This window comes from Notechis scutatus, chromosome 1, assembly GCF_049901735.1.
Source record: "Notechis scutatus isolate UNSWTSFEM ecotype Mainland chromosome 1, rNotScu1.2, whole genome shotgun sequence".
NCBI classification, from domain to species: Eukaryota; Metazoa; Chordata; class Lepidosauria; order Squamata; family Elapidae; genus Notechis; species Notechis scutatus.
Window position 1 is genome coordinate 48,783,003 of NC_142009.1, and position 27,649 is coordinate 48,810,651.

Consider the following 27,649-nt stretch of genomic DNA (forward strand, 5'->3'; position numbering starts at 1 on the left):
CTGACTGGCTGCACGTGGCTGCGCCAAACGCCGCGCGTTGCTGTAACGCCACGGCAGCAAGGGAGAAGGGAAATTAACGGTGGCGGAAGGTCTCCGATATGAAGTGCTCCACCAACGCAGGCAGCACCATATCCGGGCATGCAACAAAGTACTTCCTAACGGCAAGCCCCCCGCCATTCCCCCCATTTCGCATGTTTAATATGGGCCTTAATTTGGGGGGAGGGGCTTAATTTGATTTTATGCCAATAAATCATGCTGGGGCTTCCTATTGGTGGAGGCCGTATTGTTGGAGAAACACGGTATATCTATTTACATCCTCAAACCATAGTTGTCACAACTTTCTTTATATTTTACTGCACCTTGGGCTTTTGTAAACTGATCAGCAATATTTTCCTCAGTCATGCAATATTCCAATCTTATTAAACCATTTTTTACAGATTGTCTTACATTCAGATATCTAAGATCTGTATGCTTAGATCTCGTTTTACAGCAATATTTGTAGCCAACCGTATGGCTGCTTGATTGTCCTCATACACTACAATGGCATCATTAAAAGTTATTCCCATATCTATTAACAACTGTTTATACAGAATTAAATCAGTACATAATAAAGATAGACATGAAAATTCTGCTTCCATTGTGGACATACTTATGTGTTGCTGTCTAATTGACCTCCAACCAATCAGTGCTTTTCCTAATAGTATAGCCGTACCTGAAGTTGATTTCCTAGTGTTTTTGTCTATTGCAAAACTTGCATCAACATATGCACTTAAAATCAGATCATCTTTTGGCTCCAAATACAATGCATAGTGCATTGTCCTTTTAAGATACCTTAATATACGCTTTAGTGCTTGCCAGTGACGTTCAGTGGGTTCAGCGTTGAATATTGCCAATTGATTAACGCCATATGTAATGTCTGGCCTTGACCAATTGCTAATATACGATAAACTACCAATTAATGACTGATAAATAGTCTTATCGAATTTTGAACTTTGAGCATCAGTTCGGCAAAATTCCTGACTCATTGGAGTTTTTGCCGGCTTACAAAGTTCCATTTTATACGTTTTTAGCAATTGGTAAATTTTATCTTCTTGAGATATCTTAAAGCCACTCTTGGTTTTACTTATTGTCAATCCTAAATACTGTCTTATTTCTCCTAATTGCTTTAATTTTATCCTCTTACTTAATAATGATATTATTTCAGTAGCTTCATTATTAGTCCTTGTAATTAAAGCAATATCATCTGTAAACAACAATAATAATGACACCGTTCCATTTGTCTCTTTCTTAAATAAACATGGATCAGCTAAACCTGCTTTAAACCCTATATTGTTTAACTCCTTAACAATATATTGGTTCCATTCATAACCAGATTGCTTTAATCCATAGAGACTCTTTTTAAGTTTCCAACAGTCATTATTATTTTTATCATCCTTAAGTCCTACTGGTTTCCTTAAATATATAGTGTGCTGTAATGGTGCATGCAGATAGGCAGTTTCTACATCTAAGTGATTTATAATATAATTCTTCTTAGCTGCCCACACTAAAGCTGCTCTCAAGGTTGTTGCCTTTAAATTCGGTGCAAATACTTCATCATAATCATATGTAGTTTGATTAAATCCTTGAGCTACCAACCTAGCCTTATGGGTAACAGTCCCATTTTTACCAGTTTTTAATTTAAATATCCATTTGCAGCCAATGGACTTTTCACCTGGAGGTAATTTGGCATTTTCATAAACTTTCATTTCCTTTAATGAATTTAGTTCCTTCTCCATTGGCTTATGCCAATTTTCCTGTTCCTTTGCAGGATACATCCTAAGTTCTTCAACAGTAGTTGGAACTTTACTAACTTGGCAAACTACACTTGCTTGGTACCTGTCAGGTGGTCTGGTTACACGTGTTGACCGTCTAGGTATTACAGGGCTTACAGGTGGACTTTCATGTACTACCTGTTCCTGGTTAGCTATTTCTTTCTCTTCTAGTATTTCTTCCTGTTCTGGTCCTATATGCTCTTCCTGTACTTCCTCTTTAATTGTACTCTTCTTATTACTGATATGTGGTTTTAGTCTTTTGTAGGTTTCTATAATTACTTCCTTACTTGAATCTTGCTCCAGTTTTTCCCATCCTACATGTTCCAGGAATTGTGCACTAGCACTACAGTAAACTCTAGATGTACCCTTTTCCCAGAATCTGTATGATTTGTGATTAGATTCATAACCTACAAAGAATAACTTTTTAGCCCTATGCTGCCCCTTGTGTCTCAGTTGTGTAGGGATATGCACCCATGCTGGTGCTCCAAATGTATGCATGTAGCTTAGGTCAGGTTTTCTGCCATGCCACCGTGTGAATGGTAATTCACCCGTTGTTGAGTTAACAACATTATTCAATATATGATTACCACACATTATTGCTTCTCCCCACAAAGTTTCAGGTAATCCTGAATCTGACAGCATAGTATGAGCCATTGCTTGTATTGTTTGGCCTCGTCTTTCTATAAAGGCATTATGTTGTGGCCTATATTGTGCAGACTTTTTATGTTCAACACCTGCCATCTTCAGTCTGTTTTTGAATTTATTGTTTATAAATTCCGTACCATTATCAGTTATAAGAGTTACTAATTTCCTTTTAGTTTTTCTTTCTGCAAATTTAAGCCAATTAAAGAAATTTTGATATGTTTCCGTTTTGCTCTTCATTAGATAACAGAAACCATATCTGGAATAATGGTCCATTATACTTAGTATATAACGAGCACCTCCCACACTTGGTTTTTTAGGACCTATAATATCAGCAAATACGACCTCTAGAGGCTCCTTTGTCTTAAATCCATTTAATCTATTTGCTGGTATTACCTTGCCTTTTTCTTGACTACAAGTATTGCAGTGCAAATACTTACTGCAAGGCTTCACTTTTATACCTTTAGATAGTTCAACCGTTTGTTTGAGCATTTTAAAATTTATATGCCCTAAACGTCTGTGTAACAAATGTATGCACTCATCATGAGGTTTAGCATTATTATAAACTGTGTTAGCTACCTCTAATGAATTATCATTTAACACATACAATTCACCTTTTAAAGTTGCAGTCACTTTTTAACCTTCTTTTTCTATTATGCAACTTTCTCCCCTAAAGGTAATTACATAACCTAGTTTAACCAAAACTCTAACCGAAAGCAAATTAAACTTAAGTTGTGGTACATATAACATTTTTACATTTTCTTTTATGCAAGAACAATGTGCTATACCTTCACCTTTAGCCTTCAGTTTCCAGCCATTAGCTAACGATATCTGCTGTGAACTCGTGGACATCTTAACAAACCTTTTCTTATCATTCGTTATGCAGTGCGATGCTCCACTATCTACAACCCATAAATTATTATTCACATTTTCGTTGCTATACATGGCTAACTCTATGCATTTTTTATCCTTTTGATGCCTTTTAGCATTCTGGCTGGCATTTTGGCTTTTTGCTTTCTTGCAGAATCTAGCCAAATGTCCTTTTCCTCCACAATTAAAACATTTTCTAATTGTATATGCTGACGAAGATATTTTCTCTTCTTCTTGGGGTTGTTCCCTTCTGAGTTGATCCCTTTCAAGCCTTCTCCTGGCTTCTTCAATTAATCTGCCAGTAATGTCAGTTAATGTGAAGTTATCTTTTGGCAGAACTTCAAGTGAAGTTACATAGTCGTCATAGCTCTCATCTAACGAAGACAAAATTATATAAACTTGATGTAGTTCTGTGAAGATAAGTTCTTTTTCATGCAGTTCCTGAAAAATTCTCTTCATAGTGTTTATATGACTCAGCATGTCTCCATTCTTTTGAAGATGTGTTCTAAACAGCTTTCGTGTAAGATTTATATGTGCTCCTACACTGTCTCGAACATAAATCTTCTTTAAATTCTCCCAACATTTCGCAGCTGTTTCTTCTCCACGAATATGGACAAGCTGCTGGTCAGAGAGTGTCAGTCCTATTATACAGAGAGCTTGCTCATTCTTCAGTTGATATTCTTGTATTTTCTGGGCATCATCCTCATCCTCCGGATCCCATGCATCTACCTCTGGTGGGTTTTGAATTATACTCCACAAACCTTCTCTTCGTAGAAGTAGGCTGCATTTCATAGACCATGAAACATAGTTTGTTCCATCCAGTTTGGATATTAGAGACAAACTTTGTAAATTGACTTGTGCCATCTTTTTCTGGATATTAAACTATAATTAATAAAACACAGCTGTCTGTTTACAGTATTGTGTAACTACACAAACTCTCACTTTATATATAAGCCTGTTATATCCTGGTTATTCTGACTGTGCTTCTGGGTTACCTACCATAGAGTTGAAGTACACAAGTCTTAAAGTTGCCAAGTTTGGGGACCCCTGTCTTAATGCTTGCAACTAGCAGCTGAACTATTACTTGCATGGACTGGGCAACCTATTGCTTCATTCTGCTCCTGCAAGATTTTCACAGGACCCTAAAAGAAAAAGATGTGCTAAGCTTCCGGTAACTTAATGGATCTCTTTAACTAAACCACTCTTCATTCCACCATTAAAATGTTGGAAAAAATAAGTCTAGAATTCCAATCTCAACCCTTCCAGTGATGTCATTACATGGCTTGCAATACTTAACCCCTAGAAAATAATTTGTAAGTGGAGATTCCATTCACATGAACATTTCTCAGCTAGAGGAAGCCATATTTATTGCAATGAAGTTGAAATGCTTGTTCAGTGGAATGCATCATGCTCTGGAAAAGCAGTATCAAAATACCAGATCTGTCACTTCTATAAGGGTAAGAGAAAAGTTTTAAGCTAGCAATCTTGTATCAGTGTGTCAAGAAATATTAAGTAGCACTTCCCCTATTGCACTGTCTAAATTAAACATTATCATAATGTCTATGGAGATTCTCAATCACCCAGGTCATGGTTGTCCCAAAGATGGTTTTCTAAAAGGCAATTGGACTATCTTGGTGTTTTTTTTTTCCTTAAAAACATTTCGCTTCTCATCCAAGAAGCTTCTTCAGTTCATGTCACAACTAAACAGAACTGAAGATGCTTCTTGGCTGAGAAGTGAAATGTTTCCAAGGATAATAACCAAATAACCAAAAAAGTTATTTGGACAAACCATCTTTCGGATAAGTGTGATGGAGATTCCTGAATTCAACTGCTCTCAAATCCTGAAATTGAATCTGCTGCCATGCTATAAAAATGAAATGAATTCCAGCAATAAAATATTCTGGTGAATCCAAAAGTAAAAAAAGCAGGCACTAAATCACTGAAGAGTTTCTCCTGATTAATAGCCTTTCCTGATGCGGGTAATTCTAATTTCTCACTACTGCTGATATGACTTATTCAATCATTCCAAGTTGACGTTACTTGTTAAATAGTCAGCCTGGAGAAGTCAATTTCCATTGAACCGCAAGGCTTTATTGTGTGGTTTGAGGGTATCATTATTTCTCATCAGCCTAACTTACCCCACAGGCCCCTTTGTGAATAATGTATGCTGCCATGAGTTGTTTGCAGGAAAGCTGTAATTCAAACTTAATAAAGTAAAATTATAAAAATATAACTGAAATATCTTCAGTCAGGGAAAGCTATCTACCTTCTCTTTGCTGTGAAGTTCACCAAACTGCTCTTACTGGGTTATTTCAATAGATAACTACACTGAGGCCTGAAGGAAGCGATAGTGGTATCTTGGTAAATGAGGAAAGGGAAAAATTTCCATATGGTCATGGAGATATACAGGTGGAGATAGTAGAAATAAAATCATTAAGAATCAAGCCAAGAGGTCAGAGGGCCTGGGTTGAATTCTAAGTGAATTTCAAAAAAGGAAGACATTAAATATCCATAGGTCAGGACCAGGCTGTTCATTAAGCATTTTGAGTTGATTTCCCCAGGTGTCCTATGTAGGGAATAGCAACAAGTGCTGCAGACCAAGTGTTCTTTGTGCATCCTAAGCTACCTTGTGGTCTTCGAGCAAAGCTAATTCCAGGGCCAGTGTTGAAGAAATCTACAAGTGCTTGTCTAATCAAAACCTATCTAGGAGAAGATACCATCTTACGTCAAACTTTTAATACCATTGGTCAGTACAGGTAGTGTTCAACTTACAACAGTTCATTTAGTGACCAAAGTTACGACGACACCGGAAAAAGTGATTTGTGACTGTTTACACACTTACAACTATTGCAACATGCCTGTGGTCTGGATGCTTGGCCACCGGTTTGGGTTATGATGGTTGCAGTGTTTCAGGGTCATGTGATCACTGTTTGTGACCTTCGGAAAAGCAAAGTCAAGAGGGAAAGCCAGATTCACTTAACAACTGCAGTGATTTACTTAACAACCATGGCAAGAAAAGTCATAAAATGGGGCAAAACTCACTTAAATGTCTCACTTAGCAACACAAATGTTGGACTCAATTATGACCGTAAGTCTACTTGTACTGGAAATCTGTACCACAATTATTTTAGACACTACCTAGCAATCTGTATCTATAAATACGAGTGACTCTGGTGATAAGTTGAATTCTAATATGCCATTATTATGGCTTGAAACTAGGCTTAGTAGATGGCCTTCTACAAACATGTATCTTGAATTCTTAATTTTTTATCATAAGATTGCTATTTACTAATTAAAATTAGAAATGGTGAAAAGCAGAGCTACATATTCAATGGATATAGACTACAAGATGTTATATTTTGGGCAGTGGGTAAATATATATAGCTCATTCACTAAACTTTATATCCAACTTTAATAGTTTTATAGTATGTATATATGGGATATGATGACTTAAGTCCTGTTAATTCCAAATCTCTCTTCTACCATATAATTCACTCCTGTCTACAACTCTTGGGAAGAGCTGACTAGGTTTATTATCACTAGCCATTTGACTCTGGATAAATTTGTTTTTCCTCTGACTTACAGTACTGGAGAGATGCTAAGTTCTTTCCACATTTTGGTGGGAATGTGTGTATTAATGGCTAAATCTCTCTTCCAGATTGAGACTGTTATATTGGCTCACTAAAAAATGTTAATCTTTATTTCTTATAGATAAAGAAAAAGGAATGAAAATTGCTTTCTAAAGAAGTTGATTTTTGCTACTCTATTCAGACCCAAATATCACATTAGTCGAAACATAAAAATAAACAGCCCAGTCCATAACTAAAACATATCCTATATCACAGCTAGTTTTACTGACTCTACTTGGTGCAAATTTTGTACCAAGACTAATTCCTTGTGTGTCCAATTACACTTGGCCAATAAAGAATTATATTCTATTCTATTCTCTACTTGCCATGTGTACTCACAATGGCACACACAGAATAAGATCAGATCACAAATTCCAGCTTTCTCTTTGCATCCCAACATCTGAATATTTAATCAGAAACAAAAGTCAAAATGAAATGCATTTTCTAGCCACTGGAAACAGTCAGAACTCAGTATGAGTTATGAATCTCTTATTCCGTTGTTAGAGTAGGAAAGGTAGCAGTCCATGCTAATTGCTACCATTCAATCACTTTTTGGAAAAATCATCCATTCCAAAATTTAAAACAATTTTGAAACCACAAAAATACTCACAGGAAAGAACCCAGTCAAAATGAATCAGAATGCTTTCCTTCCCTAAGGTTCTGAACAGAGAGTCAGCCTTCGGTTAATTAAATTAAATAAATGCTCAGTCAACACACCAACACACTCACATACACACACACAGCAGAAGGAAAGCAAACTATTTATCTACATTATTTCATTAACACCTGTTTTAGCAGTTTACAGGCATTAAGCATTTTGAGTGCAGCAGGAAAAGCAAGCCACTGGAAAAAATAAGAGAATCCTAATTATCTAAGGTAAATTGCATCATTTGCTATGGGAAATTTTATTCCCACTGTTAACAGCCAAGCATTGTATTTGCTTGGTTCTGGCATATTAACAGAAATGAGAGGAGAATGAAGTTCAGAAAATTAAGCAAGAGGTGCAAAAAAAAAAAAAAAAAAGAACCCAGATCATAGCTTGTATTTGATCCATGGCAGTCACTCGAATTCTTTCTAATTGCTTCACAGTTTCGCAACAGTTAATCTATCAGACTCTTCATGTCCTGGGAAATAATTTCTGGCAATATTTGCCATGTCAGCAAAAAAAAAAAAAAGGACAATTAATTCTGGTGACTCCTTACTTCCACTATATTGGAGACAAATTTTATGTTTTCTGTATTTTAAACCATGGCCACAAACACTTCTACTGACCTAGTGATCACTGAACAGGTCACTAATACTTTCCTTCAGCAGCAGACATACAAAACCAAACATCGGAAGCAGGTAACTGTATACCAAATGGCACAAAAATCAGGGCAGATCTAGCAATTACCAGTTATCGCAAAGCTTACTACAACTATTTGTTTATTCACTTGTTTTATATGGCCACTCATCTCACTTGCATGGGTGGCATACAGTTAAACCACAGGTAAGATCATAATCTTCTACCATTAAAAACAATTAAAAATTTAAAAAATTACATTTAAAATTCAGTAATAAAAAGACAGAGACAATATAACCATTTAATGTCATGCATATTTCCTTGGGACCTCGCAGTCCAGTGGCATCTTGGCCCAAGTTTTAAGGGCCTTCTGGAAGGCCAGAAGGGCTGGGATCAATCCCACCTTAGGAGAAATGAGGTTCTAGAGCAGTGATGGCTAACCTTTTCCACGTTACATGCCAAAAGTGCACGCACATGTGTACGCTCGTGTGCCTGCACTCATGATGCAATGTGTGCGTGACTCCCCCACCCCCTGCGCATGCGTGTATGACCCCTGCGCATGCACCACACACGTCTGTGCATGCGTGCATGACCCCCACACACCACACACCTCTGTGCATGTGCACACGACACCCCCCCGCACACTGCATGCTTCTGCACACTGCGCAAACATCTCCCACACACGCGTCTCCCCCGCGCATGCGCAGCAGATACCCAATGATCAGCTGGCTAGCGGGGGGACACGCACATGCACAGTGGGGCTCTTCCAGGCAACCTCTCACATGCCGGCAGAAGTGGCTCTGCATGCCACTTCCAGCATGTGTGCCATAGGTTTGCCATCACGGTTCTAGAGGGTAGGTACAAAAGCAGAAAAGGCTGTCTCTCTCTGGATTCAAATGAAATTCCTTGGTTGATGGGACCTGCAATATGCCCCTTCTGCTGGTCCTGATGTGGCAAATTGATGTAAGTGGGACTGTATAGCATCAATCCCTGGATTCCTCACCAAATAAACATGATGTAACTCCAGGAAAGATGAAGTCCTTCAACATTCAATGAGAGTAATGTAACTCTGTGAGACAGGGGAGATTTTCCATAGATTACTGCTGGGCAAGATTTATAATTGGATTTCTAACTAGGAGGTGGAATGGCTGTCAAATAGAAAATCCACCTCCTGGAAAACAGCACTCCTGTTCTGGATGATTAAAAGTAGCCTTTGCCTTAACTCTCTGTCTCCTCAGCCAAATCTTCAGATGTGGGAGCCAGCAGAATCCAATTAGCCAGCAGAAAGTAAAACAGATGCACAGTGTATCCTTGTTTCAAGAGATTTTGAGTAAAATTGACCTATTAAACTTCCTTTCTCTGAATCTACTATGATATATGTGTGGATTTGACTGATTGAGTGTACGCTGTCAAGTTACTTTCAACACTTAGCAGCCACTAAAATAGCCTTTCTCCAGGTTGATGTCTCCCATTCTACTCCTCTGGATCGTCCAATGTAATTGAGTCTACCCATCTTGCCAACAATCCTCTTCTTATTCTCCTTCCACTTTTCCCACTGTGAAGGACTTCTTTAAAAAAAAAGCAGGTTGTTTATATAATTATTCAAAGTAGGGTAATTTAAGCATCATCGTTTGTGTTTCGATCAAAAGTTCTGGAGTGATTTGCTCTACAATCCATTTGTATTTTTGACAATCCATGGTATTTTCTGAAGTCTTTTCCACCATCAGAATTCAAAAGGATCAATTTTCTTTCTATACAGAATGTTACATGGAAAATCATTGGCTGCAAAATTCTTATCTTGGTAGGTATTCTACAAATCATGGCACCTGAATATTTTCTCCGAGGCGTTATTTGCTTTCTACTTATGGAATATTTCTTGATAACTACTTCCTTTACTATGGATAAAGGTAAAGGTAAAGGTTCCCCTTGCACATATGTGCTAGTTGTTTCCGGTTCTAGGGGGCGGTGCTCATCTCCGTTACAAAGCCGAAGAGCCAGCGCTATCCGAAGACATCTCCGTGGTCATGTGGCTGGTATGACTAAATGCCAAAGGCGCACAGAACGCTGTTACCTTCCCACCAAAGTGGTCCCTATTTTTTTACTTACATTTTTACATGCTTTCGAACTGCTAGGTTGGCAGAAGCTGGGACAAGTAATGGGAGCTCACTCCGTTATACGGCGCTAGGGATTCAAACCGCCAAACTGCTGACCTTTCTGATAGACAAGCTCAGTGCCTTAGCCCCTGAGCCACCGCGTCCCAGTTACTATGGATAGTCGATTGAAAAAAAGACAAAAATTATCTCCCTCTTTTGGTATCTTCACTATCAATCCAGGATTGGTTGCTGTATCTGTTGTCATTATTTTGGTCTTTTTCATATTTAATTTTAATCCCATTTCTTCACTGTCTTCCTTGACTTTCATTACTAAAGCTTGAAAATCATTTTCATTTTCATTCAGCAGAATAGTTTCATCAGCATAATGCAGTTTATTGATGTTTCTTGCTCTGGTTTTAAAACCATATTCATCTTCTTCCATCGATGTGGATTTGATAGGCATTTTACAAGCAAATGCTGTAAATAATCCAAGCCTGGATTGCTAAGAAATCATTTACACGCACGTTCAAAATGGGAGCATCTGAGAATTAACTATGAATTAATTTACTATACCCTTGTTCAGTATCATAATTTGATTTTTCCTATTACTCTCTTATCACTGATTTTGGCGGTGTCATATATTTTGAAGCCCTGAGTGAATCTGAATCTACAGGGAATTTTACAAATTCTGTATTTGATGAAGTATAAATGGTTTATGTATTCAGAGAATAAAACTATAAACAAGCATTAAAAATCTTTGATGGTAGATTCTTGCTTCTGAATATATAGACACTTTTCATCTCACTATTTTTGACCATTATGAAATCTTGCAAATTTAACTTCTCCTTTAATGCCTTATAGTTATCTAGTGGTATACTCAAATACTGTGGCCTCAAGTACTATGGGCTGAAGGCCCAAAGAGCCTCAACGTGGCTTTCAATTATTAAACCAATCTAGTCATGTTCTTCTGTCATGCATCCATAGAAGAACTCAATCATTTATCTAAGTCACCATGATGGGTAGGAACAGGTCAGCATGTGAAGATGAGTTGTGGATGAACGTGGCAGACAACCTCAAGGTGAACTTACTCTGGTTACTTAGATGTATGTGTGTGCTTTCAAGTCAAGTGTGTGACTTGTTTTGACTACCTGGACTAGACTCTGCTAGTGCCTCCTTGTGCAGTTTAAGGGAAAGTAACTGGTCCAAGGTGCCATTCGTGCCTAGAATTCATAGTCACCCAGTTTCTAGCCTTACACCTTAATTGCTACACCACTACACTTGCTCTCCCTGCTGGAGCCCGTCCTCTGCTGAGATGTTGTGCGTGCAAGCCTCAAATACCAAAATGGGACTCTTTTTTCAAATATAGCAGCTAATTGTTTTACTGATTGCTGGGCATCATTTGCCTTGCTTTGCCTGACAACTGCATTTATTCATCTGCACTTATCTTTCAGCATTTGTACTTCTCAGACTGTTTCAAGGTAATTTTCAAGAGGAAAAAATGCACACAAACAAGCAGAAAGAGCATTTAAACTATCATTTAAAAACTGATTGTAAGAAGGTAAAGATTAAGCAAAAACATGTACCAAGCTGACTCCATCCGTTCAATGAACAAGGACTCCATGAACAAAACAACATAAATGAATTATGTGCATTTTTTTAAAAGAAGTTACCAACAGAGATGGAAATGACAGGAATGAATTGAGGATAGCTTTGTCCATAGTTAGAAGAGAGATTATGCACCTTCCAGCCATGGACATCTGCAGGTGGGTGAAAGGGAAAAATGCTATCTCATATGGGATCATGTAATTTGCACAAGGTTGCCATGATCCAACTGATGCAAATTATATAACTGCATTGTTTGCACTGTGAAGTCATGATCCATGTGACTTCATTCTGACAGCACAGTGGGTTCTAATGGCATTACTGCTGCTTCTTATTCAGACGTAACTCTGCCTTCAGACCCAGAATCCACTCAGCTGGGTTGATTATTTGTGCTGCCTAACTTTTATTAACTTGCCTGAGGTGCTTGTGCTCTATTCTAGTGCCAACCAAAGCAATATACTGTAAAATGCTTTGCTTGCTGCAGAAATTTATGCTTAGCTGCAGTTAGATTTTGATTTGTTTGTATCACACACACAGAGACACACACAGAGACACAAACACACACACTAAAGAGATGACATCTCCTATTGTCAGGCAACTGGTAGGCATAAATTGTTTATAGATTATCTTCGGTTGCCACTGTTTTGCTTGTGTGGCTTTTGTTCTGTTTATATCTCTATATTTTATTGTTACATTCACACTTTAAACTCTCTGCTCAGTCATTTTCACAAGATAGGTGAACATACAAATGTAATGAAAAAAAGGAATCACTCCAAAAGCAATTGTTGTGCAAGGTGGCCTTTTTTAAAAAGCATAAATCTTATACGTATAAAATGCAAAACAAAGAGCTTCATCTAATACGTTCTGCACTTGACATGATGGGAGCAATTTTAAGATAGCATAAAAAGCAGGGACTATATATTTACTGAATCAAATTAAAAGTGTCAAGCCCATGATACATTTCAAAGTTCACATTCTCAAAGAACTTTTTGTACAAACCAAATACAGAAATACATGTTTCTCATCCTAATGCTTTCCACTGGCATCTTCCGCTTGGACTTAGTTGTTCTCCTTTGGCTATTAGCAACACTTAACAGAAGCTGTTTCATCCTTTTGCTTTCCTTGTTGTCACTCATCTCTCACATTTGCCAGCAAAACCCCTGAGGGACTCCCCCATAGCATCATTACAGGACTAAGCAGGTGTTGAACCTAAATCTTAATGTCAAACTTCTCTCAGTCATTTAGTGACTCAACTGATTGCTGGTTGGCTTCATGCCATCACTTCGTTGACCATTCATAATTTTTTAAATTTATTTTTATTTAAGAAAATTTATACAGCCGCCCAATTCACTCTCAGTGACTCTGGGCAGCTTACAAAGATAATATGAGGATGCATTATCGTTTCAAAGATAATTATGTAATGATTTGCTGCAAATCTTGGAAGCCAATAGCCTACTTATGTATTGATACTGTATTTGGTCAGTTGCTAGATTCCCATCATATTTATAAGCAAAATTGTAAATGACTTTTCATAGGTTTGTTTTAAACTTTTCAGTTATGTTGTTTTTCTGAGGATTTGTTTTCATTGACCTGAGCTATAATACAAGATTGGCTACCCAGTTACTAAAACTATAAGCCTTTCTTTGCAGTTCCCAAAAATTTTATGTTTTCCTCAATCCAGAGGCAAACACTGTCCATTTCTGGATCAGTGCTATAGGTACAGTGGCTTATGTGCGCTACACAGTAGGCTCTCAGATCATTGTGGTTGATTCAATGTCACAACAAGAAGGCTCTTAGTTGTATAAAGTGCTGCTTTGGTAGTGAGTTTTCAAAGTACAATAATATACAATTTAACAAGATCAACTGCACTTCTTTGACAATTGATGTTACCATATACTGTATAGTATTATCCCCAGGATATAATTTTAATCCTTAATTTATTCAGCTTTAAACAGTCTGTAAAAGTTATATAGGCTGCTTATCTTTATTCTACCATGTGGTTAATCATGACAAGCATATTCTTTCAAGGGAAAGGAATCATATCAATTAATGAAGAAATAGTAAATGCAACCAGTAGTATTTACTCAATGTACTTAATTTAAACTATTGGATTTAACCAATTTTCTCAGTTCACACCAGATGCTTACACCAGCCACACAAAAACCAGTCCTTATCTATAAGCCATTAATGTTCTAAATTATTTGTTTAAGTGAGCATGGAATCATATCCATTGTTTCCTTCTGCTGTAATGAGAAGAGCATGGTATTTCATCCAGAGTTGCTTTCACATTTGAGGAAGTTTATAAATGAATTAATAATCCTTCTGAGCCCATTATTATTTCTCTGATTTGTCTGGGCAAGAAAATGTTATCTGCCACTAAATCTAATAAGAATGAAAGATGATGCTCAATTTAGCAACTTCAGCAGGCCAACAAATAGTGTTGCTCATGCCAGGACAAATAAAGGAAAACTACAATTTTAAAATTACATCTTGGCTCAATCTGGATGTAGTTATACTTAGGATGTATCCCATGTGACATAACCAAGAAATTCAACAACCAGGAGGCAGGTACTGCACTGGATAGAGAAGGGGATGTGAAGGCAGCTAAGCCATGTCTAAGTGAATTAATGAGCAGTTAGTGTAAGGTTGGAAAAAAAGATGAGCTATGTAAAAGAAGGCTGCAAACCCATGTTCTGCAGCCTTCATCTGGCATGAATGGCCAATGTGTGAATCAACTAGGCTAGATGCCATGACTGCCTGTTGAATGCCTACACAAAGAATTGTAATTTTTCAGGTCAGCAACTCAAAGATTACAGAAGTAAGCTGAAGACACTTCTCAGGTTAATGGGGCACATTTAACAGAATAAGAGTTGTCTTCTAGTCCAACCCACTACACAAGCAGCATACCCCATACCATTCTAGATAAGAATTTGAAAGAACTGTCCCTTTAATAGGTACAGCTTTTTACAGTGCTCAACAGGGCCCAAACTGTCTCAAAAGTGATGAATCATTGTAGTGCTCATTTTTTTGTATAGTGCTCATTTTTCTGACTGAACTGTATGCTACCAAGAAAGTAGGAAAAAAGATCCTCTCAATAGGGATCAGTCTTACTGAGCATCAACCTTTCTGAGTGCTGGACTCATTGTTCTGGATAATGAGGCCAAGTTTGCAAATTACATAATATATAATAACTCGTAAGGTCTCTCCCACACACACACACATACACACATCCCATAGGCTTTATTATTCCAGTATTCTTGCAGACTTTATAAATAGTGAAGCATTTCTAAAAACAAGGCAACTGGCAAAGATTGTACTAACATCCATTCTGAGTAGGGAATGATTATATCCAAACTAAATTACTCAGCTTACACCTGCTGTTCCCTTACAATACAAAAGAAAAAAGCCAAAAGGAACAGAGTGTGATTTTAAGGTCCTTAGCTCATTTGATTAGTATGATTGAAACCATTTCAGTTCTACCTCTAGTCATATTATATTCTATCTTCTTTTTTTGTAACATAAAAGTATTACACAATACAGCTAAAAGAAGCAGCCTCCAGATTTATTTTTTAAGGACATTTTTCTCCTCTCCCTACTTACTTGCCAATAAACCATATTTTTAATTTAATTATCTGATTATTTTGTCTCAAAAGTCTGTTGGCACTGGTTCTAGCAATTGTACAGGAACTGGAACATGAAGCTTCTAGGAAGAAGAAACTGGGAGTAGCAAAATCTGCTCAAAAATTCAAAATAATAAATTCACTGCTTTCATCCCACATGAATGCACAAACATTGAATGCAGGATTTGAGCAGCTGCTCTTCTAATCATTTTCCACAGAAAATTCTCCTCAGGACTTCTGTCATACCCTTTAAAAGACTGAAATCTATGTTTTTTTTCAATCTGCAATTTTCTACATCTTTCAGAGTGATATTTCCTTCAAAGCATTGGAGTGGATTATGGCAACTTGAGTCTTTTTTACAGTCCACACTAGTTATATACTTGAATTCAAACAAGCCTGAATTCAAACAACCAGTTAATCTAATCTGTGATTTAGCATGTCATGGGAAATATTACCATGGTTTAGTTCTATGTACTAGACTATTCCAATATGCCATATAATGATTTATTTGTTTCAACGCATTTATTCATTTACTACAGCTTCTACACCAGCCAATTCCCAAAGTCTCTGAGCAGCCACATCTGCAATTAGCTTTGAATAAAAAGCATGATCAGCCCAAAAAGAAACTCCTATAAAAATACATGAACATAATTGCATCACCAAGAAACACTGATCTTCCACACCCCCAAACATATTCCTGAACAGCCACAGCTCTTTAGTGCTTCAGATACACATCATGTAGCTACAGCAATTGTGTTTTGTTTTCCCAGGGCTACATTTTTTTGCTGAAGCTTCCATAAGGATGCATCCTATGGGAAGAGTTAGACATTTAATTTTCCCCTCTAGTAGAGGACTTAAGAACACAAACATGTTCTGACTTGGCCTGAGGACATCTAGCATTGATCTAGCAATTTTACATTCTCATTCAGCTTGTTCTGTTATCAGTGGCAGAGGTGCAATGAACTCTGTTTATCAAGGTTTTATGCTTCCCAGGTAACTATCAGGGTTTTTGTTAGTTTTCTGCTGCATCTAGTTTTAGGATATGTGTCCTAAACATCATCAGCCATACAGTATCTTTCAAGCACTATGTTTATATGTTTGATGCAGTGATTTTAATATTCTCACTGTATAGTCTTGGGCATTAGCTGAGCAGTATGCAAGTAGATTGGAAGAGATGATACATTTAAAAAATAAAACTTCTGTAGTTGTCTTCATTGAGATCGATAAAGACTATTCTGGATTTTTTCCTTTCATGTAGAGAGCTTATAAAGAATAGAGGAAGGCAATACCCATATAGACCTTGTGCTCCATGAAATTACCAAAGCTGAATTGGTGATGTTTCCAGAGCTTATTTCAGTATTTCCTGATTTCCTGGAAGATTTTTTTGAAAGCTACTCATTTGATAGCAAACCAAGATTTTCTTTTATTGTTTTTTTCTTTTATTGTCTCAAATTTTTAACATGCCACTTTTTGTAAGTTTAAATGCAACTCACCTTATCCTTAGGAGCACAAAATATTGTGACAAGAATGTTTAGAAGCAGGATAAACAGAAAGAATATTGAAAGGCAACAAAAGCATAGAATTTATGAACCTGACACAGTAGTATTCTGAAGTATTTAAATTTTAGCTTAAATAATATTTTTCAATTCAGAATGGAGCTGGGGGGGACCTTGGAGGTCTTCTAGTCCACACCCTTCTTCAAGCAAGAGACCACTATCATTACCCTATTTAAACAAGATTCTTAGAGCCAAAACATAAATACCTTTAAATATATTGATAAATTATTCAAACTATGTTCAGAAAGGTTATATAATATATTGTTAGAATTTTAAGAACAAGAACAAATATTATAGGCTAATAGAAAAGATTATTTAATATTACTTAAATAATTTGGTGGGAGGATTAGCCAATTGTGAAAAAGCTATAAATTAGTTAGCACATGTTGGACATACAATAGAAAAATATATTTTAGACATAATGGGTGAAATTGAAAATATTCTACAGACTTTCACTCATTCCAGGCCTCCCACACCTTCAACAATCTCTGGAGAGCTCCAGGATAGATTTTTAAAAATTCTTTTTTATATATCCTTTTTACTATGTTATTATAAATTTTGATACACTGTAATATATCAATACAGTCATACAAAGATAACTGGCATTCTCTTATTCAGATAGCTTAAGGGTTTTGAAAATATAGAAAATATAGAAAAAAAATATTCTACCAATATTAATTACAATTTAGGATATCAATATTACAAACACTAAAATAATTCAAAGTCGAATTTAACATTGAAAGGAAAACAGAAAAAAAACCTGCTCACTTTTAGCCTTCTTTTGGGTTTTTTTTCTCTTCTTTATTAGTTTATAGACTAATAGTTTTTATCTTATTTTTAAGACTTGACAAACACACACACACATACACACACACATGCAAAGGTTTCCTTTTTCAATCACATTCTAGCAAAATGGATGATACTCTCTTGCACCATAAACATTCCCATATTCTTTCACCTACGTATGAGTTTCAAGTTGCCTATATATCTTACAACTTTATTTCAAAATACCTAAAGAAAACAATTGAGCCTAAAAATAAATTTCACGTGAAACATAGATTATATTTGAAGTTCTTATAAATTTATAGTTGTAGTATAGGATGGCAAAACAGAATTAATGTAATCATATATGTGAACAAAGAACAGCTGGTATAAATCCAGAAAACTGGTCTCTTTTCATTTTGTTTTGGATCATGGTTTAAAATAACATTAAAACAAAATTTATAGACTCACCTCATCAACATTCTCAAATGCATTGATCACATCATATGGCAAACAGGAGAGAAGGTCAATTACAAACCAGGTCTTCAAGTAATTCATGCGGATCAGCTTTGGATCAGAGATCACCTCTCCAGCAGGCCCAACAAATGTGGTGTGAAAATTAAGCACAATGTCTACTAGAAAAATGACATCTACAATGCTGTCCACTACCAGCCAGGCCACATTGTTCTGTTTGGTTTTAAATGAGACGTTGTAAGGGACTAAAATTGCAGTGTAGAAAGTTAAAATCAGAATCACCCAATCCCAAGTAGTCTTGAAAACACAATAATGTAAAATGATATGAGGTGGGGTCTTTGGTGCTTCTTGCTTGTATTGCGGGAGGATTTCAGAGCCCAACTGCAAGACCTATAGAAATTTGGGGTGGGGGGGAGATAAATAAATAAAGAGTAAACTCAATTTTCAATTGAAATCTAAAACCCAAAACATTTTCATATTAACTTACATGGACCATCTTTCCTAAAAAGTTACTTTCCCTTTAAGGTTTGCCTGATATATCATCAGCACTGCTATTTTTAAGCCAGTGAAATGCGCTGTTCAAATATCTTTAGAGGACTAGAACCTGTGGGAAGCTATTTATATATTAGTTACTTACCTAATTACCTCCAACGTATCTATGCCGAATCTATCTAGTTGAATCTATCTAGTTGAGCAACTCCAGGAAGTTTACAGGAGGGAGAAGATCAAAATAAGATCAAAATAAGAATGCAGGAACATGTGTCGAAACTAATATCTAACCTTGATATTATCTATGTATATAAAACACATACATTAAAGTCTGTATGCTCTCATAAATCCCTTTTGGGCAATGCACCTAGGTCACAACACAGGGAACACCTATATGTCACAGTGAGAAAGAGATACATTTTGAGGAAAAAACAGTTGGACTGTCAGTCCTTTGAGATGACCTTCATGGCATGGGGCTGGGTTATCTGAGAGACTGCCTCTTCCCTATTTCATCTGCCCCACCCTATTAAATTTGACAGAGACAGTATACTGTGGTTCGCCAGAGAATTAAATTTGGCAGGTCACAGGAAATGGGCCTTCTCTGCCTCAGAGAAGAGATAGAGGTATCTTCTCTCTCTTGAAGTCAGATTAGCCCATTCCTCTAAACATTTCACAGTTCTCTCAAGACCTGGCTAGGTTATCAGAACTGCGACTACCAGGAGACTGGGGAAAATATGCAATGGCTCTCTTACTGTAATTAGCATTATTCTCTCCAGTTTTGTGTGCCTGTGTAATTTATAGTTGTTCTCTAATTATGACTGTTTTTATGTATTTATACAGTGTTGTACACTGCCCAGAGTTACTTTCATATGAGATGGAAGAAAAAAGGGAGGGAGGGAGGGAGGGAAGAAGGAAGGAAGGAAGGAAGGAAGGGGAAGAGGAAGAGGAAGAGGAGGAATCCTTTTCCAAGGTTAGAACTAAATTCCTGTACATCACTTACTCTGCTAGAATAACTCTCTCCCACTGTCAAGGATGGGCCAGGCAAGTCATAAGAGAATTATACCTCCCACCCACCAGGTAGACTCAGCAGTTTGCCCAGTTCTATTGATGTCTGATAAAAAAAGAGCCAGAGGATTCCTGCCCCCCCCCCCTCCAATCTCCCTTGTTCATGGCTGCTACACCAGAAGTATCCACTGAGGCAGGAATGACCATTTCTTCTTCAACCTGGGCCTCACTGCCTGTCAGTGGCATTAGGTCATGGGGATGCGGTTTGTGTGGAAATTGCATACTGACATACAACCTAAGATTTGGGGCATGAACATTGGTTGCCGTTTCCCAGGCCTGCTCTGATTCAGTGCAGCTGTTTCAGGGAATCAGATATTCTAAGCATCCTCTTTTGCATTTAAAATCCAGAACAATACTAAATGTATTTCAAAAGAAGAAGAAGAACCAAGATGTTGGTTATATATTTCTGGCTTTTTGTATACTGGGTATTGTTGTATTAATTCTGAAAAAATCATATCATTAAACAATAATAATTAAAACTGTCCAAAATAATGAAACATGAATGGGTATAGCAATGCAAGCAGGGTTCCTTCTTGTTCCTGGGAATGTTGGCAGCCATCTATTGAAGGTTACACTGAATTTCATAAATCTATTACAAATAGATTTGTAGTTTATTTTCCAATTCTATGTGTGGGCATTATTCTTATATTAGCATTCTTTTTACAAGCTGAACTATAAAGCGGAGCAAGTCACGTATGGATGTATTTCATTTTCCCACAAATATGAATACATGAACTTGAATCCAAGTAGGAGTGAAGTTAAATAACATCTGTAAGAACGACAGCTCTGCATCTGAAAGTTTCTATGAAAGAATATTGCCAGGTGGCCCAATTGAGCAACATTATACACTGTTGCTGAATTGCACGCTGCTTGAAAATGTACACTGTTTGAAAATTATGCAAAAGTCCTTTGGACTTCACACAGGCACAGCACTTCTTTGCTATTCATTACAAAACACTATTTTGTTCAGGTTTCTGATGCTGTTGCTGCTTTAAGGAGTTGAATAATAATTTGACTCTTAAAATAGCCATAACTTGCTTAAAAGCCAGAAAAAATGGGTGGCTTTGATGACTAGAGAAGAAGTGTTCACATCTTTGTGAGATCTGAAGCACTTCTTTCAAGTCATTTCCAAAGTATGTTAATAGGACCTGAGTAGGTAATAGCACCTGGCTAATTTATTTGGACTTGGAAGCTAAGCAGAATTGTTCTCACGTAGTGCTTGGATAGAAGATTAAATATAAATACTATAAGCTCTGTTACCAAAAACAATGGATAGATAGATGAAGACATCAGGAATTAAGCTTGATTTAAGGAAAAATCTTTTTTAGAAAAAATTGCAGAGCAGTTTGCAAAACTTTTTTAAAAATTACATTAGCATGTATAAATCATTCTCTCTCCAGTTTGGATGCTACTTTTTAACAAGAACGAAAGAAGAAACAGATACATTAAAGGCAAGGCAAAGAAAATGATTACTAATAAAGAAATTTGGTCTTACAAAGGTGGTAGAAGCTAGATACGTTTGGTCTGAAGTTGGACCTTAATTCAGGGTTATGGAAACAATGGGAAAGAGTAACTTAAGCAGTGGGTATGAGAAAACAAAAAGAGAAAGAGTTAAGGATGACTGAGTATGGAATGAATATGGATTAAATAGAAATGTGAACAACCAGATGGAAAGAAGTAGTTGACTTAGTTAGACCATATAAAAAGTATGAACAAGGATCAAGTTGCAAAACAAAAATATGAAGGGAGAGTGAATAGCATCAAGGGAAAGGGAATCATTCGGAAAATTATGGATGGATAAAGTTGATGAGATTTGCAAATAAAAGAAAAGTAAAGTGGGAAATTTGAAGGCAAAGGCAAGAAATGAATCTAGTAAAATCAAAGAAGATTTGAAGGATAAAAAAGTATGGATAAACATACTGAATGATGTAAACTAGATTATAGTATAATAATTATAAACTAAATTTATGTATATGTTCATTAATTTATGCCTTTAATTTCTTTTGCTTACTATATCTTATTTCATGTCTGTATTTTACATAAATTTATTTTCTCCAAAAAAGGGAATTGCAAGATGGATACATATTATTATTACTGCTATTACTGTTATTAATCATATTTCTTTTGATTCCCTCTTCCCCATTGGGTTTTCTTTGCAACATCTGTTGATTCCTGATGAATTCTAATAGAATTTGGCTCAGTGGTGTTGAAATAATGAGTGCAATATTTAACTGGCAATTAATATGTGCAGAAACATAATCTTGACCTTTATTGTTTATAATTAACTCACCAGATGTCCTAATTTAATTTCATATGAAGTCTTGTCAGATGCACCACCAGTTAGTACATAGTTGTCAAACAAAAACCAAAAGGCCCCTTCAAGTGAGGTGTCACATACAAAAACAATTTATACCAGATCTTAACACTTATTGCATTCAGATTGAACTAAGCAAATAAGCCCAGTTCCAAAACCCATATATATGCCCAAGTTTGCATGTAAGGGAATTCTATGTTTATTAAAAGCTATGCTATATATATCACCAATTTCAGGCAAAGAAATATTGTAGCCATGTTAATCAATTTTTCCAGCTAAGTAGGCTACTGTTTTGTCTGAACTTTTTTTCTAGTAATAGCATGAAAAGCATAGCTGAAGCATCATGGGGAAGGGGAGGCAATGTTGCAATACTCCCCCAAAATCTGTTGTTATTCATAAGTTGCTCACTAAATAACACCCACATTTTTCCAAAACAGGAAACATCAATTAACATATGCCAAAAACAGAATGCCAAGATGACATCAGGGAAGACAGCCTATATGTTCTCCCACACAAAATGGCAGTATCATATTTCTATTAAGTGCCCCAAATACAGCTCATAACACAGTTTATGCTATAACACAATCCAGTCTCAGTTCACAAGCTTAGGCAGAATGAATCCAAAATAACAAGAAATAAAACTGCAAAGGGAATAACTAGGAATGAAGCAAAAAGAATTATAACTCCAATCTCAACTGTAATTCCAGTGATTAACAGTCTTGGCACAGAACTAATCAGTAGGGCACTACTAGGATTTTGAAAGGAGTCTACAAAGACAGGATAGTGATTCTGCATGCAAAAATTTTATAACCTGCTTCCAGTGTTGGGAAAAAAACAAGTATGTAGAAAGAGATTAGCTGTGGAAGATTGTACATAAAACAGCTTTTATGGGAAGAATCAGTGCAGCTTGCCTGTTCATTTGATAATAAAAAGGAACGCAATGGAATACCACTACAGCCTCATAAATGTAATATTCTGGCCTAACAGGGAATTGTACCTACCTGTGAAATTTTGATTCAATTGTATTCTCTATCAGATAATCCAAAGGTTAACATGTGAGTTCAATGGTGGAAACAGCAGCATTCGTACATGGCAAAACTAAATTAAATCTAGATTTTTTACAGTAGGTTTCTTTCACTCTTATAGTGCAAATAGCATGTGGGGCACATGATCTGTTACTTTAAATTACACTCCTATAGAATGCATTGATTAATACACCAATATGTTTGAATTACTGTATAAGAGCATCCAATTTGTATCTGAATTGTTTTTATTCACTGAATAAGTTTAAGCAGTTCTTTTATTGAAGCATTTTAAAACATCAGTTTAATGAACCAGGGGGTACTGAACATTGGGACGCAGCCTAAATCTATGGTAAGAGAAAACTGCCCACTCTCATCTTCAGCTCCAAACTGGTATAGAAGGAAAAGACAATCAACCGAGTCTTAAGCTGGAGAGGGGAAAAAATGTTTCTTAGTTACAGAGGGCTTAGTATCATTTAGACCAGTGGTCACCAACCAGTGGACCGTGGACCAGTGGTGGTCCGTGAGAAAATTTTGGTGGTCTGCAGAGAAGTGTCACCCCCAAGTACCCCCAAAGCAATTAATCCAGGCTGTGCAGGAACACAAGGCTGTGCTGCCCACATGGCCTGTGGGAACACAAGGCTTGCGTCCCTTGCATTGCAAACAACATGAGGTAGTGAGGGGAGGGGGAAAAGGGTGGAGGGGGAACTTGCCCCACACGCCTCACCAGGCCACTGGGCTGCTTCTTTCTGTTTCTTTCTTCTTCTGCTTTTGGCTGCATGCAAGGAAAGCAGCAAAAGTATTTCTTTCTCTCCCCCAAACTCACCCAGAAATGAGTCTTTGGGATTGTGCAAGGCATCCTGCTCCAAGAGGCTGCACCAGCAAAGACTCATTTCTGGCGGAGTTTGGGGAAGAGAAAGGAAGACTTCTGCTGCTTCTGCTGCTTTCCTTGGATGAAGCCAAAAAGTAAGTAAGTAAGTAAGTCTCTCTCTCTCTCTCTCTCTCTCTCTCTCTCTCTCTCTCTCTCTCTCTCTCTCTCTCTCTCTCTCTCCACCCCCCCTGAGAACGGAGCTGGAGAAGGTATCCTGCAATCCCAAATAAAGAATGATTGATCGGTAGGAAAACAGGGTGGGGAATTTTCCTGCAGACTTTTGAGGGGATTTTCCCAAGGTCTCTGGTCTGCGGGATTTAAAATTATGAGTTTGGTGGTCCCTGAGGTCCAAAAGGTTGGCAACCCCTGATTTAAAGAGCCCCAGAATTCAAACCTGTCTTCCAAAGCAGCCCAGCTCCAACTGAAGCTCCAAGGTAAAGTGTAAAACTGTTCATCTTGCCTTTAACAGACAGTTCACGATTGGATCCGTGTTATGGGACCATGGACCTTTAAATCTCCTTGATTTGGAATGTTAACTCTCAGATGATTCCCCAACAGCAGGTAACACTTCTGAAGGGAAGCTATTGGTTCCAACAGAGTGGATGCTCTTTAAGTTATCACAACATTCATAACATTCAGATGGAGTAGAAACACGAAACCAAGACTTTACCTCTGCTAGACGGGAATGCTTGTGAACATTCTCTCCTTTCTGCACACTGGGGGCAAGCTGCTGCAGGACTCCTCGGCTACTTGTTAGTGCACGTGTCAAACGAGCAAACTTTCCCCAACCTAAAGAAATTACACAATAGTTACCACCACTTCAGTTCGACAGAATTTGAACAAAAAAAGGCTTTGACCTAAAACAATGCAGTGAATTTACACTGAATTAAGAAAAGTACTAACAACAAAGGCCAAATAGCTTATCCCTCATCCCCTTGGGGCAATAATAAGCAGTAATAAGCAATGAATTTTGAGTGTGAAGATCTGGTCCTAGGCATTCTCATGCAGCTACCTTTTGCATAATTAAAATGAATAATTCATTATTCGAATGCAGAAAAGTTATAAAGTTTTATTTCAAATTGTCCTCCTACTATGTAAAAAAACTCACTTTAGCAATTATCCTGTGAGCATGCTTCTACTGCCACACATTTGGACATATGTGAGTGTACAGTGTTTACAAACTGGTTACATATCTACAAACACCAGTAAATAAGTAAGATCGCTCATTAGAATAAAATGTTGCTGTCTGAGATGCTACAGGAGTACTAACTGTTGGCGCTGACCATGGTACTGAATAGCATATGCAGGGTTTTTTTTAAAAAAAGAAATTCCTGTACTGTTCTTTTTGCTCCCTTATATTAATTCTATTATTTCCTTGTGAGGTTTTTTGTTTTTGTTTTGTTGTTGCTATTTTGTTTTAAGCATTGTCACTTGTTATGCACTGTTTTCATTGTTGTGAGTAAATTGTTTTTATATATACTATATATTTTATTTTACAAACCAGCTTACTTGAATGGTATTTTTTATTGTGTCTGTTTTGTTTTGGAGAGATTATATTTTGTTTTATTATGTTTTGGAAAGAGTAGAGTGAAAATAAGTCTATTTTATTACTAATATTTTATTTATGCACAACACACACACAAACACACACAAAGTGGCTGTGGAGGGGGGCATTCCTGTTTAATTTTTAAAAGGATCTTCTTGCTCTTTAATTGTTAGGAGGGTTGCAAATATAAGACAATATTTAAAGTAAGAGCTCCCCTGTGGCAGCCTAGTATCTTTGTACTTTCATCTGACTAAGTCCTTGAAAAGCATTGTTTGGTCCAGATAAGAGATATTGCAGAAGAACAGAAATAGACATTTTTATCATGGATATAAAACAGCAATAATGAATAAAGGAAATTCAAAAGGGAGGCCAGAATCAGAAACATTTATAATCGAACTAGAACTGAGGATGTTCCACTTCATCCTAGAATGCAGAATTCTTGTTTACATCCACTTAATCTTATTGTAACACACCAGGAAAGAATCCTAAGGAGAGACAGAGCTATCTCTCTTCTATAGAAAGTAGACAGGGACTGATTATTCACATCGTCCAGGCAAGATGAAAAATGCAATGAACTTTTTCTGTGACACGAAAAGCCAATGTCAAGAAAACACTTCTTTTTCAAATTTATTTTATTGAATCGATACGATATTAAAAGCAAAAATTTCAAGAAAGATGACATTAAAATGTGATTTGGTCCATGAGTTCGTGTTACAGAGTGTACCCCTGTTCTAAACAACTATGGAACTCGGTTCTTCAATGCACTTCAGGGCACTTTGCAGCCTGATCCTGGCCATATTTATTCTGAAGTAAATCCTGCCAAGGTTTTACAGGACTTGTCAGTAAATGTCCAGTGTAATGGACATCTTTTCCTTAATAAAAAAAAAAGGCTTTCACATCCATGTTATACAAAAGCTGGTTTTGAACCTGAAGTTTCAAGATCAGATTATAACATGCTTTAGGTGCAGTTCAAGGTAGTTGATGATAAAAGATGGCCTGAAATTATGGGAAGTAAACATGAATCCATTGTGTGAATCTCAGCTACACTTCAATATTGTGACTCGGAGGTTTGAGCCTGCTCTGTTAGAGGACACAGACTTGGATAATGAGGAAGATGAGGATTTGGCTCTGAGGTTTGAGCCTGCTTTGTTAGAGGACACAGACTTGGACAATGAGGAAGAGGAGGATTTGGCTCTGAGGTTTGAGCCTGCTTTGTTAGAGGATTTGGAATTGCCTTCCTCCCCAGGACTTTCCTCTTCAGCAAGACCTTCCTCCCTGGTTGTGCCTCAGGTGTCGGCAGATAACCAGGAGGGCATATCAAAGCCTCTGACTGAGGATCAAGCTGAGGAATGTTGGTTTGATGTGAGGCAAAGACGCAGGCAAAAGCATGAGATGCAACGCAGAAAGAAAGGACAAATCAGAGAATGAGATGAGGGACTGACACGCCCCACAGGGAATAAAAGTGGGTGTGTTAGCTCTGGGTTCTTGTTCAGGACAACGTGTTATTTAGTGAGAGAAGCTTCAGAATTATCCTGTGTGTGGCGACAGCTTGTGATTTATGTTCCTGCTTCCTTATCAGACTTGGCAGACAGCTTGCGTGAGACTGCCAAGAATGTTATCGGCTTAAGGAATTTAACCCTGTAATTACCGGACTTGCCTGCTTATTTGTGTTTCAGTTGGAAATTTGGACATTACTTTGTTTGTACAGGTGAGACATAACACTTCAGTATCAAAATATAGCATATTGTTTTGTAAAATTAAAAATCTATTCCCAGATTTTCCATTCATAACTCTATGAAACAGCTGTTTTCAATAATTCCTTTAAAAATTCTAATCAATAGGGAAGGATCTTGGTTCACTTGAAGACCATGTTCCTAGTCCCCTTATTTCCAAAAATGTTGACATTTTAGATGTTAATCGGGTATTTATTTGTTTGTTTATTCATTTCTATCCTGCCATAATCCAAAAGATTCTTGGTGGTTTACGAAGAATAAATAATAA

General features: G+C 37.0%; 1 protein-coding gene across 1 annotated transcript in view; it reads right to left on the reverse strand.

Moving 5' to 3' along the window:
• KCNH1 (potassium voltage-gated channel subfamily H member 1) overlaps window positions 1-27,649 on the reverse strand; it is a 127,068-nt gene that overhangs the window by 61,691 nt on the left and 37,728 nt on the right. The window contains exons 5-6 of the mRNA XM_026683017.2: window positions 24,773-24,891; window positions 18,339-18,731 (exon numbers count right to left, since the gene is read on the reverse strand). Of these exons, the coding sequence (XP_026538802.2) occupies window positions 18,339-18,731; window positions 24,773-24,891 (512 nt within the window). The remainder of the gene's footprint in view (window positions 1-18,338; window positions 18,732-24,772; window positions 24,892-27,649) is intronic.